The sequence below is a fragment of the Cylas formicarius genome, unplaced genomic scaffold (assembly GCF_029955315.1).
Source record: "Cylas formicarius isolate icCylForm1 unplaced genomic scaffold, icCylForm1.1 PGA_scaffold_1__22_contigs__length_36826433, whole genome shotgun sequence".
Lineage (NCBI taxonomy): Eukaryota > Metazoa > Arthropoda > Insecta > Coleoptera > Brentidae > Cylas > Cylas formicarius.
The window spans coordinates 32,911,238-32,925,634 of NW_026844264.1; the positions used below are offsets into that span (position 1 = coordinate 32,911,238).

Consider the following 14,397-nt stretch of genomic DNA (forward strand, 5'->3'; position numbering starts at 1 on the left):
TGCGCACACTGCCACCCCAAACTGGAATGCCACAGATTACAGAAACTTGAATAAACCAGCTTAATATATCTACTTACACCTATTAATTTTAGTAAAGTTTATTTTACTTTGTTGTTTATCTGAAAAAGTCCAGAAGGTGTATGTGCCTACAAGTTTCACGGTCTGCAGAAGTTTCTTTTAAAAATTATTCTACAGTTTGTTCCAATGGAGGTGCAAAAATGATGTTATCAAGAAGGCGTCGTGAAAGTCGCTCAATTCAACTTACCTTAAAGGTGCATAAGTGTGCTGGAAACGCCTTTAGGCCTGGAACTTTTGGTAACTGATATTTAAAACATTCAAAATCGATTTACCTTAACATCCCTGTTCTCTGTAATGGAATTTCGGGAAGTATGACCCAAAATAAGTGTCCGAAATTTCCAGCGATCGAGTTGAAATTGCGCAGGAGATTGAGAGGAGAGAAAATTTTGCGAAGTATTAAAAAAAATATATCGACATTTTTTTTCGAGACCGCAAAAAAAACGCCGTGTCCGATGGAAAAAATTCATGAACCAGAAGCGAGATGAAGCGAAATAACCTTAGTCAAAAATATACCGAGCGTTCAAGTTATAGGCAAAAAACTGAAAATTTTGGAGTAAATTGTTGACCTTAACTGACGAATTGGACAAACGTGGCACTTTGGTTTGAACGCTCTTTTTACTTTTTACTCAAGATTAGCATGCTATAACGGGGATATATTACACAGGGAATACCGAAAATATACATTATGGTCAACATACTGATATCGAATAAAATACCAAAACACATTAGCAAACAGAAAGTTAGAAGTAACTGTTGATGGAACACTGTTTCTCAGATTTATGAAAATAATACAGGGTAAATGACAAATGACAATTCTAATCGAATAAATAACTCGTGAAAGTACGGAAAAATATATATATATTTCGAAGTAACGAGAAACAAAACGACGAACTCCTCTTCTTCTTTTACGCTTTAGCGTGGTCGTTGAGCGGGATACTTTCCACGGCTTCCTCGATTTTTTTGGGCGGCTCCGTGGAAAAGATGAATCGGTAAAGGAGGCCGCCGAAGAAGCCGGCGCTCAAAGGCGCCAACCAGTACAGCTGCAGGACCGTAATAAATAATTTATTAAATGTAAAAAAGTATTGTCTGTTCTCTGTAGACGGAACCTAATTCTGGCCATAATTTTTGAAAGGTTCTAGGTAGAGAGTTCAAATTTCGCTCGTTTGGACCTCACCGCCCTCCTCGTCACGTCAATGAAGATAGCCGCCATCCAAAATCGGCGCCCATCTTTTTTCCGAAAAATTACGTCAAATCTTTATCAGACCGAACTCTCGTGAGGTCCGAGATCATTTATAACCCTTACGTAAGGGGATTTTATCCATAAGTCACCGAAAACTGAATATTGAAAAAATCTGCCATAACTGAAACAATGTAATTTAATTGCGCTTTAGGCAGTGGGGTTCGTTTGTTTTTTTTTTGGGTCAACTTTAGTTTCGAAAATTCAATCGGAAAAGTTTGCTTTTGACAATATGATAGGCCGTTACCAGAGTTATGGTTTCCATCATACAGGGTGCGCGAGATATATGTCAGATTTGGTCAGGAAAAAGAAGTCTCACGTACCCAATGGTGATCCCAGTCTCCGTTAAACAGCGCAGGCGCAAAACTCCTGACCGGGTTCATGTGGGCGCCGGTGTAGGGGCCCTGCAAATCGCAGTGCAGGAAGAAATTTTACGGTTTCAGTTTGAATTTTAGGAAAACGCTGAAAGGCCACCAAGAATAAAATATGGATTTTAGTTTAATACGGGAATTTTTTGAGGAATAAGTCACAATTTCTTACAAAACTCAAAATTCAGATTTGTTTTCCAAAAAAACTTACTAGGGAAAAATTCTGACTTAACTCAGAAATTCTGCCTTATTTTCCAGAAACTTTTTTTTTTCAGAAATTCTAATTTAAGTCAGGAATTGAAATATCTAATTTGTTTTTTTAAAAATTCTGACCCATTTTTTAAGAAATTACGAATTAATATAGAAATTCCGACTTCTTCAAAATTCTGTTGTTTTTTTCTAATTTTGAATTATTTAAAAAAAAATTGAATTGTTTTCTAAAAATTGTGATTTTTTTAAATTGCTGACTTTTTAGAAATTTAATACGGAAAATTTTTGGGGAATAAAATACAAAAGTTAAAATGCAGACTTGTTTTCCAAAATTTTTTTCTTACTTTGGACTTATTCTTGAAGACATTATGACTTGTTTTCCAAAAATTCTGATTCAGCTTAGAATTTCTAACTGAATTTATTCTTTAAAAATCCCGATTTATTTAAAAAAAAACTTATTCTTTAGAAATTCCGACTAAACTTAAAAATACAAAAATTTTCCACAAAATTTCTCCTTAAAAATTCAGAACTATTTTTCAGAAATTATTACTTGTTTTTCAGAAATTCTGACTTAAATTAGAAATTCAGATTTGTTTTACAAAAATTATGATTTATTTTTTAAAAAAAGCGACATTTAAAAAAACGATTTAACTTAAAATTTTCGACTTGTATTCCAAAAATTCTGATTTATTTGACTGAATGCTGACTTATTTATTAATGAATTCCAAATCCAGAAATTATAATTTATTTAAAAAAAAGTCTGATTTATTATTTTAGAAATTCCGACTTGACTTAGAATTTATGACTTCTATTCCAGAAATTCACACTAGTTTTTGCAAAAATCTGATTTATTTTTTCAAAATTCTGACTTATTTTCCAGAAATTCAGATTTGTTTTCAAAAATTCCGACTCAACTCAGAAGTTCTGTTTTATTTTCTAGAAATTTTTGCTTATTTTTCAGAAATTTCGATTCAAATTTGACAGAAATCCTGACGTAAATTAGAAATTCCGATTTGCCTCGCCGAACCAAAACCTACATATATTTTTGGTGGCATTTTGGGTCCGTTCAACTCACCGCCGCCATAGCCAGCACCGCGATGGTCAGTCCGAATCTTATGGGCACGGAATCGTGCTTGTTGCTGTTCCTGTGGTCCCACACGCCTCCGCACACCAGCGCCAAGATCAGCGTCGCCAAAAACTCCACCAGAAAGGCCTGACCCGGACTGACCGTTATTCCGGGCGAGCAAACTCCCGGAGTTTTAACTGTACCGTTGAGGATCTGGTTGCCCATGTACTCCGCAGGCGTGGATATCTAAGAGAAAATAGGGACCACGTCCGCGGACGGTCGACCATTTTAATCAATAGTAGATACCTTCAATAGGGAAAAACCCAAAAGGGCACCCAAGAGTTGACCGACGAAATAGATGGGCACCCGGATCAGGGCGATGTGACCCAGCGTAGCGGCGGTCACCGTCACGATGGGATTGATGTGGGACCCCGACACGTGACCGAATACCTGCAAGTTTAGAGCGTTCGCACGCCTAAATTAACGATTTCCATAAGAAGGGAGTTCCTCAGGGCTCTACACTTGGCCCGCTTCAGTTTACGTTTATCTAATACGCAATATAATTGAAAAAAGAAACTGATTTAAATTGTTTTTTTTTTTATTTCATGGTTGTGGTAAATCTGACAACGTTTCAGCTTTGGCTGTTTTGGATATATTTAAGATGTCGTCCGAGAGAACCGCATGTTTTTTTTCAAAGAAAACACAGGTTTTTAGCAATAAAATAAACACTTTAAAATACTGCAAGCTCGAAGATGTTCACTTAGTGTTGGAGATATTTTGAAAGAGCCAAAATAATGAGACACTTTTCATATAGTCATATTTTATTTGCAATACAAATAACAGAAATTTCGTAACACAATTAAAAATATAATAAAATTCTCTTCAGGTTTTATTAAAGAAAAATGAATTTTTCCCATACAAGAAAATACTGATAAAAATTGATAATTGTCCGACAAAATAAAAAAGCTGCGCATAAAATTTCGAAGACCGCTATTTAAAAAGTTGCTCTAATAAATTTTCATATAGCTTTGAAAATGTCCGTTAAAAAACGAATGGATACTTTCCAAAATCTATCATTTTAGGTTTCAAAAAAAACGAGTTCTGAAAACTCTTTCTGCGGCTCATTAAAAATCACTTGTGTTGCTTCCTAGTCAGACAACAAGTATAGTGAAGAACTAGGCATCCTAGGTAAGATCTGATGATTATGGTAGCGAAAAATTGAGGTTAGGACCATAGAACAAACTATTATTATTGTATTGGTTAGGTGAACATGTAAACGTAGATGAAAGAGATCGATCATTTACTTACTATGAATTTGAATTTCAATGAATTACTATGAAAATTTTACATTTTTTTAAATTTATGTTGAAAAAAGAACCTCAGCCTGTTGTTTAGTACTGCTTACTGGTCGGCTTTTGAAAACAATTTTTATACACACGCCACCGTAGTAGAATAAGTAATGAAAAAACTAAGAGCTAAAAATCTGCAGGAAAAATATTTTATGCAAAACATTGGAAAATATTTAAAGTCTTTTAATAAGTGGAATATAATTTTTGTGAATGTTCTCAAAATTAATAATTTATACTTTTCTTGTATATTATATGAAAATACTTCGCACATTCTAACACGTAAAAATTATTTTGCAGTATCTATTCGGCATGCGTGACGTATATTGTGTGTGATTAATGCTTAGAAAGAGCACGTTCTACCAAAGATCTGGGTGTAACATATAGTAGTGATATAACATTCGCTTGTCACAATAAGGCTATAAAGTACACTTACATTTGAGCCCATAAAACATCTGACACATTCAATATTCGAACTTTGCAATGTCGCAAAAAATCATGATCTTTGCTTCCCATTTAAGCAAATGAATAATCATGTTTATTAATCTACTATTAACTTTAGTGCATATGCAACAAGCACTGTTTAGAATTGCTTGTCTATTTTTATATTTTATCTTGTTTAAGTACCATATATGTTTCTAATTCTCGTTTATTGTAAATAAAAACTGGCCAGTTCATTAATAACCTATAATTAAATCGTGAGGTCAAGATTAACGAGTCTAAACCGAGATCACACAGCATAAGCGAATTCTTTGTCATTAAATCCGAATGCCGGTTTAATTAGATCCAAAACGGTAATAAGGTTAATTTGCCAATAATTAACCATGTAATTGGTTAAATTTCCTACTGTTGTTTTGAATTTGGATAATGGCGACCAAAAGAACGTAGATCTCTTTGATCTATAATGTCTCATTTAAACCTAATAAACTATTTTACCGAGATTTCCGAAATAATCATTGTATTATGGTCCGAGACTTTCGGTAGTTTTAATAGTCTGCGGTAGAATTTCACCTGAATCACAGACCATAGTGGCAAATATCAGAAAGTCGAAGCCATTTTGATATATTATGTGTTTTGCATAATAATAATGATGGCCGAAAGCCTCTGTTGGCACATTTAGTGAGGTATTTATGTTTTCACAAGACGATGCTTTAGTTGGTCAAATGATGAAGATATTGTGGGTATTTTTTAATCGTCCATATTTTTATTCATCGTCGACTCTGTGGAAATCATTTTCTAAAAGTTTCTGAACATTTGTTTGACGAGCCTTTCTTATGATTTCTTCCCAGAAAAGTATATGTAAATATTGTCATAAATGGTCAGTATACGTCAGCGGTTAGTGACTTATTTCAAAGGGTTTAGAATGCCAGAATAGGTAGAACAATATGTAACTTAAACAGCCTCGTAACTATCACTTAACATTATAATAACATATTATTTATCATATTAATAAGACATTACTGTTTAAAAAAATATATTTTTATCCTCTTTTTTCGAAATCAATTAGAGAATCTCTGTTTTCAAAATTTATCAAAAACAAAGAAGACAAATTTAATGCGAACCAGGCAGTGCCGTCGGACGACGTAATGACACGTGACTGCCGAGATAAGACTGTTTGATTTGGCGAAAATCTACGGTGACTGATTTACAGACGTCTTTCGCTACATAAATCATTCAAAATTTCCGGTCAAGTTTTTTTTTTAATTTTTACTCACGGCGTGAGAAAGACACTCCGAATCTTCAATTCTATATCTAAAATTAAGTTTGCAGGCCCATAGATAATTAACAGCCGTAATTATTTTATTAAGTTACAACAAACGTAAAAAGTGAAAAGCCCCTATTTTTTTTATAAGGTTGTCCAATCCGGAAATCATAGTTTCTAGTGTTCCTTCATTGTAATAATGCTGTGATTATACAGGGCGATGCACCTGAATCTAGATTCTGTTCGATAAATAGAGTCGATTAACTGCCATCTTGTTCGCAAAAAGATAACGTGTAATATTTTAGTGTAACAACGAATTATTCAATTGGAACTTTCACTGCTGATAACTAATCGAATATCGACAATAAAAGAGACGCCTAAAAACTACACCTGTGAAAGAAATATGCGAATAAACAAAGTCATTTTTATCGGCAAAATGATTATACGTCTTGCTACCTGACCATTTTTTTTAAGAAATGCAATAAAAAACTATATGTTCCGTTTAGAAATTTAAATGTTGCCATTCGTTTCAGGTACTGGGTGACTCAAAAATAACATACGGGAGTTCTAGAGACACGTTTTATTGTTTTTTTACTTTCGGGTTTTTTTGGAGTGTCTTCGGAAATTGTGTTTTTTTTCTAATTTAAGCGTCTTATGGTTTTCATTACACGGGGTGTTCTATTAGAAATAAAAACGCGGGCCTCAACCCCAAACGAACTGTGTATATGAAATATTAAAAAACCTAGACGAAACTACTTTTCGAATGTTTTTTTCAATATTTCCTGCGCAGCGGCTAAAAGATATTCCGCAAAAGCAGGGTGACGCAAAACATATAATCGTCGTTGTTTACGAACGCTTCTGTTGTGAAACGTCTCTATTAATAACAGCCTCCAGTGCCGTAGCGGTATTTTGAGAAAAAGAAAACTAAAGTCGGTTTTACCTGTACGGCGATCATGACCGCCAGTCCGAACGTCAGCGAAATTTGCTCGTGCGGGATCGCCTTAGCTGAAGTAATATCAGTTACGCAGCCCATGCACCCCAGAAACACCAAAATGGCGGTACCGCCTAGTTCGCTGAGGCACAGCACCACCCTGTCGCCGGTGGACATGTCGTCCAACAATTTGATTTTGTTCCCTGAGAAAGAGGCGTAAAAAATCAACGTTAACCATTCCGGTTGTGAAGTAAACTATAAAAAAAGTAGTGTTTTGGATATTGCATATTTCGATATACAGTGGAGTTCAGATATAGTAAACCTGTTTATTGTGAACACTCGGTTATAATGAACACTTTTTGAAATACACTCAAAAAGTCTCATAAGACTGTTTGCAGTGATCCCGTATATTCGGATACAGTCAAGATAAAGATACACTTTCCATTTTTAATGAACTTTTTTCTGTTGTTTGTTTTATTGTTGTTTTGATCTCAGTTGTGATTTATCAAAAACGAAAAGCATTAATGTTGAAAGAAAAATACGATGTTATACAAAAAATTTAACGTGGTATGAAACAAAGTGACACCAAACAAATGAATTTGCCTAAAGCAACTGTCTCCATCACCTGGAAAAAAAATAGGATTCTCTCGTCCTATGTTCAAGTGAATGCAAGTTGTAAAAGGCTCAGAAAATCAGCTCATGAAGGCGACAATAAGGGACTTTTACAGTGGTTTACCCAAAAAAGAAAAGAAAACGTTCCCATAAGTGGTCCAGTTCTTCAGCAAAAAGCAAGTGAAATGGGAAGTAGAATAGAAAGGAAGAGATTTTGTGTGTTCCAGATTGATTGATTGGACGTTTTAGGAAGGGAAATTGAATCTCTGGAGAAAAAACCGTTGGTGAGTCTGCATCAGTGATATTTCTGCAAACTAACCCCTGATAAAGGAAAGGTGTTCAGGTGAAAAATCGTCCAAGATTCGAATAACAGTTCTGATTACTGCAAACATATCTGGAACATAGAAGAGCAAGCTGTTTGTTATCGGGAAATCAGTAAAGAGTGGATGACATCTGACTTATTTATTGAAGAGCTGTTCGAATACAGAATTGAAGAAGAAGAACAAAAAAAATTTTCTTCTAGTAGATAATTGTCTAGCACATCCTTATGTTCCTTTGAACCAAATCAAAATGGTTTTTATGTCACCCAATACCAGTTTTAAACTGCATCCCATGGATCAAGGTATAATCCATTCCCTGAAGTGTCACTATAGGAAGATTTTTTGCTGATAAAGATGATAGAAGCGACTGATGATGGCCAAGAGCTTTCAGTGAGCTGATTGGATGCTGTAAATTTTATTCACCGTCCTTGGCAGGAAGTTAGCAAAAACACAAAAACCGTTATCAAGGATTCTTTGAATAGGAATATATATATATATATATATATATATATATATATATATATATATATATATATATATATATATATATATATATATATATATATATATATATATATATATATATATATATATATATATATATATATATATATCTAGAAAAATGCTAGTACATCATGACAGTTTTTTAAAAAACAACGTACATAATATTGTATATTATGTAATAACCTCCATTCATCGGGTAAACATCGGGTGTGTACAAACGTTCATTTATTGCTTACAACGAACCAATTTTGATGCAACTTTCGAGTTCACTATATAAAACTGAGCCAGTATGACATGGTGTATTCAAAACAAAGACAGAATCATAATTTCGAATAACCGGTCATGGCGGACACTCAAACGAAGGTCAAAAGATCATGTTTTTTTCAATTATTAACCTATGTAAAGCATCTGTTACAATCACGTAATATTGGGCTTTAAGGAAACATTTCATGGTATTCTAGAATCTTACTTAAAGGGTCTATTAAAATTTTGTAGAGATACCGTCTTTGGACCGCTGCTTTATACTATTTATACATATATCCATAGCTCTCCTCTAACAAATTGATAATGAATGTGAATAAGACCAAGTTTATAATCATTTCTATTCTAAATTCCTGCCGAATTTCAATACGACAGCTCGAAATTTTTCGAGTAAAATCCTATTAAAATGGCAGCCGATGCCTGATCGGGTCAATATTGTACGGGACGCTGCGCGTCGGCTAGTATTGCTATTGAAGCAAGTACTTCGATTGAGCTTTAAATACTTCCCGAAAATCCGTTACGGAGAACAAAGGAAACGGAGAACAGACACACGAAGGCTTCAAGAATGTTATGAACGCGTCGGAAAATGCTAACACTTATTCGAAAGTTGCTTCAAAAAAAATATTACGCTAAAAAAATTAGTAAAACTAGGTTAGGTTGTAGGCACAACGTCATTTTTTAATTTTAACTTTCGTCAGGTTATTTTTTTACAATCTAAACCTACAAATTCGAAAACAACTGCGTTAACACACGTTTATATACGATTTGACGCTGTCCGCGTTATTATTATACGATAAATACGGGCAAACTACATTAATCGGGACTTTGGTCATGTGTATTTTGCCGATCGTTTTGGCTAGAATCCAGGCGTCGCGAAAAACACCGCGTCATTTTGACCGCATATTCCGTGCATGTTTTCGACCCCGATGAATAGTAAATCGATACGGAATCGAATTAAAACAATACGACAATTTTATTGTGGTCCAATAAACGAAAGTAGTTGCTTTTTTTTAAACTAACTACAGCAGTGCTCAGAAAGTGTTTTTGAACACACCAATTCTATTCTGTTATCTTAAAGTGAGAACAATTGTTCCAACTTAGGTTACCAAAGGAAACAAAAAGAGAATCCTTCTAAGCATTGTAGAGGATGATAGAGTAAAATTCATTATCTCATTGGTTTCGAACGTTATGAGAAACTCGTAAATACAAATCGATGATTAAATTGATTTGAAAGAGAAGAAAATATGACTAATTAATATTGCAATGATAATTCAAAATATTATTCTATGATCTTGAAATTATGTTTAGAAGGAGGGAAAAATCTCATTATTTCAAATATTCAGTCTTTTAAGTCAATTTGCAAAACTATTGGGAACGATTTTTTAATCGAATTAAACAACTTTTTTGTAAAGGTTGTCCGAAATATAAAGAAAAGTTAAATAGATTTTTTTATATAAATGGGGGAAAATTCTGGATATATTTTATATAAGTTTAACCGTTTTCGAAAAATCCTGAAAAGTGTCGTCTGCAGGCCCCCAAAATACTTATCAATTTCCGTTCTGTTAAAGGGCCTGTTGTGATATATTGAATAACTTGTCTTATTTTCGAGACACAAACTGTCATTTTTTTAAAATAGAAAATCGTTTTTTTTTATTTTAATTAAACTTGACGTGCATCTCAGAGGGTAATCAATTTGTTAGTATATTTTATACATATTTTTAAGAATACACTATTTGAAGTGCTTTTTTTTTGTATATTCTAGTTTTTTAAAAGCATACCGAATTTTTACTACTTTTGCAATTAGATTATCCTCTGTGACACCTCTGATATTAATTGCTTATTTCGGTAAATAAAAATGTGAAATTTTATCAGTCAGGCAAAGGGTTGTTCAATAATTTGCAAAAATAAAAAATAAAAAAAGTGTCATTTTTACATGGAAAACGGATCTTGGAGGTATTGTATTGAACTTTTTTTTCTATCGTACAATTATCCAACTCATTGCTAGTATTTCGGAGCCCACAACTTTTTTCAATAGGTGAATTTTTAAAAAAGTAGATTCGGAAAACTTTTAACGATTTAAATTTTTATACCTAGGTTTTGATCGCCCTGTATTAAGGTAATCAGCGCACACCTCCAAAGTAAAAGGAAACCGTCGCCAAGTCTATATAACAAAAGCTTTCAGACTTATCAACGTCATTTTTGAAAATTCCAGGGAATTAAACAGTGCCCCAATATACAGAGTGTCCTATTTGAAATAACAAAGTTGTCCACGAAAAACAAACACCCTGTGTAAATGATAATGTAATATTTGAAAAGTATTAGTGAATCCCGCGTAACGTAGCCTAGCTCACCATGGGGTCCAGCCAACTTGCTATACCAAATTTCAAAAAATCGCTCGAAAATCCGAAAACCAAAAACCAATTAAACGAAAAACACTTGCCTTTGGCCATTTCGAGTGCGGATCGTTACGTCCCAATCGACTAGAATCTCCGGTGGAAAAAAAAACGAACCCCGGACTTGTTGCCCAATTTCACCGAGCAGATAACATTTCTGGTTGAACTGTTGCCGATAAACTCGCGCGGTTGAAAATAACCGCGAGCTCAAAACGGCCGCCATTGGCGCGCCGCTATCGCGGCCTCCGCTTCGTTGGGACAAAGTGTGACCGTTAATTGCGATGCAATTTGCATGAGAAAACGTCAAATTGCAATCAGACGCTCCCCGTCTCACTTCACCTTTCGTTTAAAACCGCGTCTCACTCTTTTTCGGGTGTTTTTTTTTTTTTGACGTGAGACAGACACCATTTCACTCGAAAACTCTAAAAGATCGGGCTAAATAAAGAGAGCAGACGTTCGAACAAGAAGTGCAGTACATTTCAAAGAAAAACTAAAACAACTATTTAAAATTGTCACCATTGTCACCACTCTAAGAATCATTCATCACTCTTGACGGATTCTCCTCCAAATAGTAACTACCAACCTCATACATTTTCTTTTTAAAGCGTCTTCTTAGAAGCCTAACTGAAACTGACTCGCGTACATTGTCTCGGATGACTTGATCGTCATATTGGTGAAACGTAACCATTCCTACCGAGCTTCTATGTACGACCATCTCAAGTCCGCAAAATTACAGCAAAATCTTTTGTTTTAAACAACTTAAATCGCAGATGTTTTATTCCTAATTTCAAAAACATATAGTTTATTGAAATTTCAATTAGCCGTTTTTCAGATATTCCAGTTTAAAAATAATTATCAGTCGACTTCGGGACTAAATGGCCAAGTCTGCCATATTATTTGTGTTTGCAATTGCAAAACTAAAGATCTGCAACGTAAGTGAAAAAACTTAAGATAGTTGAAATAAAATAATATTATTTAAACGGACATAATGTTGCAAGGGTTAAAAAAGAATACCGACAAATATATCCGGGTAGAAGAGTTGCTTCAATAAACACAATAAAAAATGTAATTAAACAATTTTGAGGACCGAAATAGAAGACCAGGATAATAGAAAGAAATATATCACTTTACTTTCAAGGTACGACACTTGACATCATGCCTTTGGGTTCTACTACCTTAATTTTTATATTACACATTTTTTAGAAAATCCTATAAATATAGAAAATTTTATAACCAACGCTAAAATATCATAAGTTCCTTCCAGTGCAAAGTTTAACCGATGAACAGAAAAGGCAGAGGCTCAAATTTTGCACTGAAATGTATAAAAAATGGAAATAATATTTGCGGATATATTTAATTGTAAGAATAAACATTTTTAGTCCACCAATTATCCACACAAAATGCAGGCAGTGAAAATCCAAGTTAATGAATAGTGTGGTATGTTAAACAATGTGGTAGTCGGACTAATTATATGCTAAGGATCCTTGAATGGCCAACGATATTTAAATTTCCATGCAACAGAAATAGAACAGTTACTAAAAAATGAGCCAGTTAGGAATCATTTAAATTTAATTTTAACATCAAGATGGCGCACCTCCACATAATGTCCAACCGGTTACCGATTATCTAAATAATATATAGAGACTTTGGATAGGTAGGCAAAGAACTATCAAATGGCCTGCCAACAACCCCGATTTGTGACATTTTTTTTGTGAAAATACTTAAATTGTTATTTTATATATATTTACAAGACCTAAACAGAGAAAATCCTGATTTTATCACTTCGTGTATTAATAGGAAATTCAAGGGAAATATTGTCCGATGTATAGAAAATAATAGAGGTTATGTGGAAAATGTTTGGCATTAATTATTGATTTTTTTATTGTTTGAATAATATAATTTTATTATTTGGCGTTTCTGTTCCTCCCATTGATAGATATAGTTGCTAGATAGATATAGACAGATATAGTTGCTATAAAGGCAATTTTGTGCAGAAATCGAATGATAATCATTTTTAAACTGAAATATCTCAAAAACGGTTAAATATAAAAATAAAAATAGCAGAAAAAGACCTTTATCTTTCAAAATTAACCCTGTACGTGGGTGTCAAAATATATTGAATACCCAGTACAGATTGAAAAATTGAATGCTTTCACACCAAAACAAAGTAGAGATGGATTCAACACTAGGAGACTCCTCTCCATATGCGAGACGAATTATATCCTTGAAAAGGCTAAGACTATCACTGGCAAATACTACGCAGAGTTATTTGCAACGTTTGACCTCATTTGGTGAAGAGAAAAATTTCGGGTCATCATGATAACGCCCTAGCTTATTCGTAGACTGTTGCCATGTCCAAAATCCAAGAATTGAAGTTTGAATTGATGCTGCAACCTCTATATTCTCCAGACTTGGCCCCCCGGCGGTAAAAAAATTTAAAAGCAACGAAGAAGTGATGTATCAGTGTTGATGGAGATTGTGGTAAAAAAAAAGCAAAATATTTTTTTTAAACATCATTTTTCTTTGTCAGGCCGGAAACTTTTCATCCCACTTTTGTAATTTACCGAAATATTATTACAATTACAATATTAATATTGTTCATAGGCACGCCACTGATTTCCTTAAAAAAAGTGACATTTGCATCAGATTTGATCTGTTAATTTTTTTTAGTCCATCGCACGGGTTTCACTTACAAATAAAAACTAATATCTCTGCATGCTGTCATATTAACGATATTGTCAGGACCTTGCAGAGAAGAAGTTTTTATTTTTTTAAAGCGAAAATCGTACATGGGATTGAAAAAAATCAAGAAATTAAATTTCTTTAGAAACGATTGGAGAATGTAAGAATAATTTTTAATTTAAGAGAAATCAGTAGCGTACCATCAATGTCTGCCAAGATCGACAGGTGAAATTTTGTACGACCGCCACTGCTGTATTTTACAAAAATTGTGGTATACTATAGTGGTATGTTGCTTGATGTATAGTACATGTGTGCCAAATTCCATTAAAATAACTAAAGCGGTATTCTCACAGGCTAAGAGCTTTAGGACAAGTGTCCATATGAAGTTTTCTTTTTAAAATGGACCCAAGAATCGCATCCTTAAGTATTCATGATCAATTAGAAAATCCGCTGCAAGACTTATTTCATAACTTGGTATTTTCTGGTATGGTGAAGTCGTGAAAATAACGTCATAGGTTTCGGGGCCTCACCTCTTTTACAAATCGCCTTAACCACCATCATTTTCTTCGGACTAGCTTCCGCCCGGGCACATCACATCGAAACAAACCAGAAATCTGTCCACGCGGGATGGAGCTACTCAGATGGGCCACACAAGGCGCATCGTATCATAAGCACGTGAGTCTAATG

General features: G+C 34.0%; 1 protein-coding gene across 1 annotated transcript; it reads right to left on the minus strand.

The window, feature by feature from the left end:
* Positions 1 to 919: 919 nt before the first annotated feature.
* Positions 920 to 11,295, minus strand: LOC132696208 (aquaporin AQPcic-like). Its single transcript, XM_060660918.1, has 6 exons — positions 11,076 to 11,295; positions 6,948 to 7,141; positions 3,266 to 3,409; positions 2,969 to 3,205; positions 1,639 to 1,719; positions 920 to 1,118 (listed from the first exon to the last, which is right to left on the minus strand). The coding sequence occupies exons 1-6, from the start codon at positions 11,083 to 11,085 to the stop codon at positions 984 to 986; spliced, it is 801 nt and encodes a 266-aa protein (XP_060516901.1). The 5' UTR covers positions 11,086 to 11,295; the 3' UTR covers positions 920 to 983.
* Positions 11,296 to 14,397: the final 3,102 nt, after the last annotated feature.

Excerpts from the sequence above, each read along its gene's own strand:
- LOC132696208 (XM_060660918.1), bottom strand. Across the intron at positions 3,410-6,947 it reads CGGTCATGATCGCCGTACAG|GTATTCGGTCACGTGTCGGG; the intron begins GTAAAACCGACT and ends CTAAACTTGCAG. Across the intron at positions 3,206-3,265 it reads TGGGTTTTTCCCTATTGAAG|ATATCCACGCCTGCGGAGTA; the intron begins GTATCTACTATT and ends ATTTTCTCTTAG.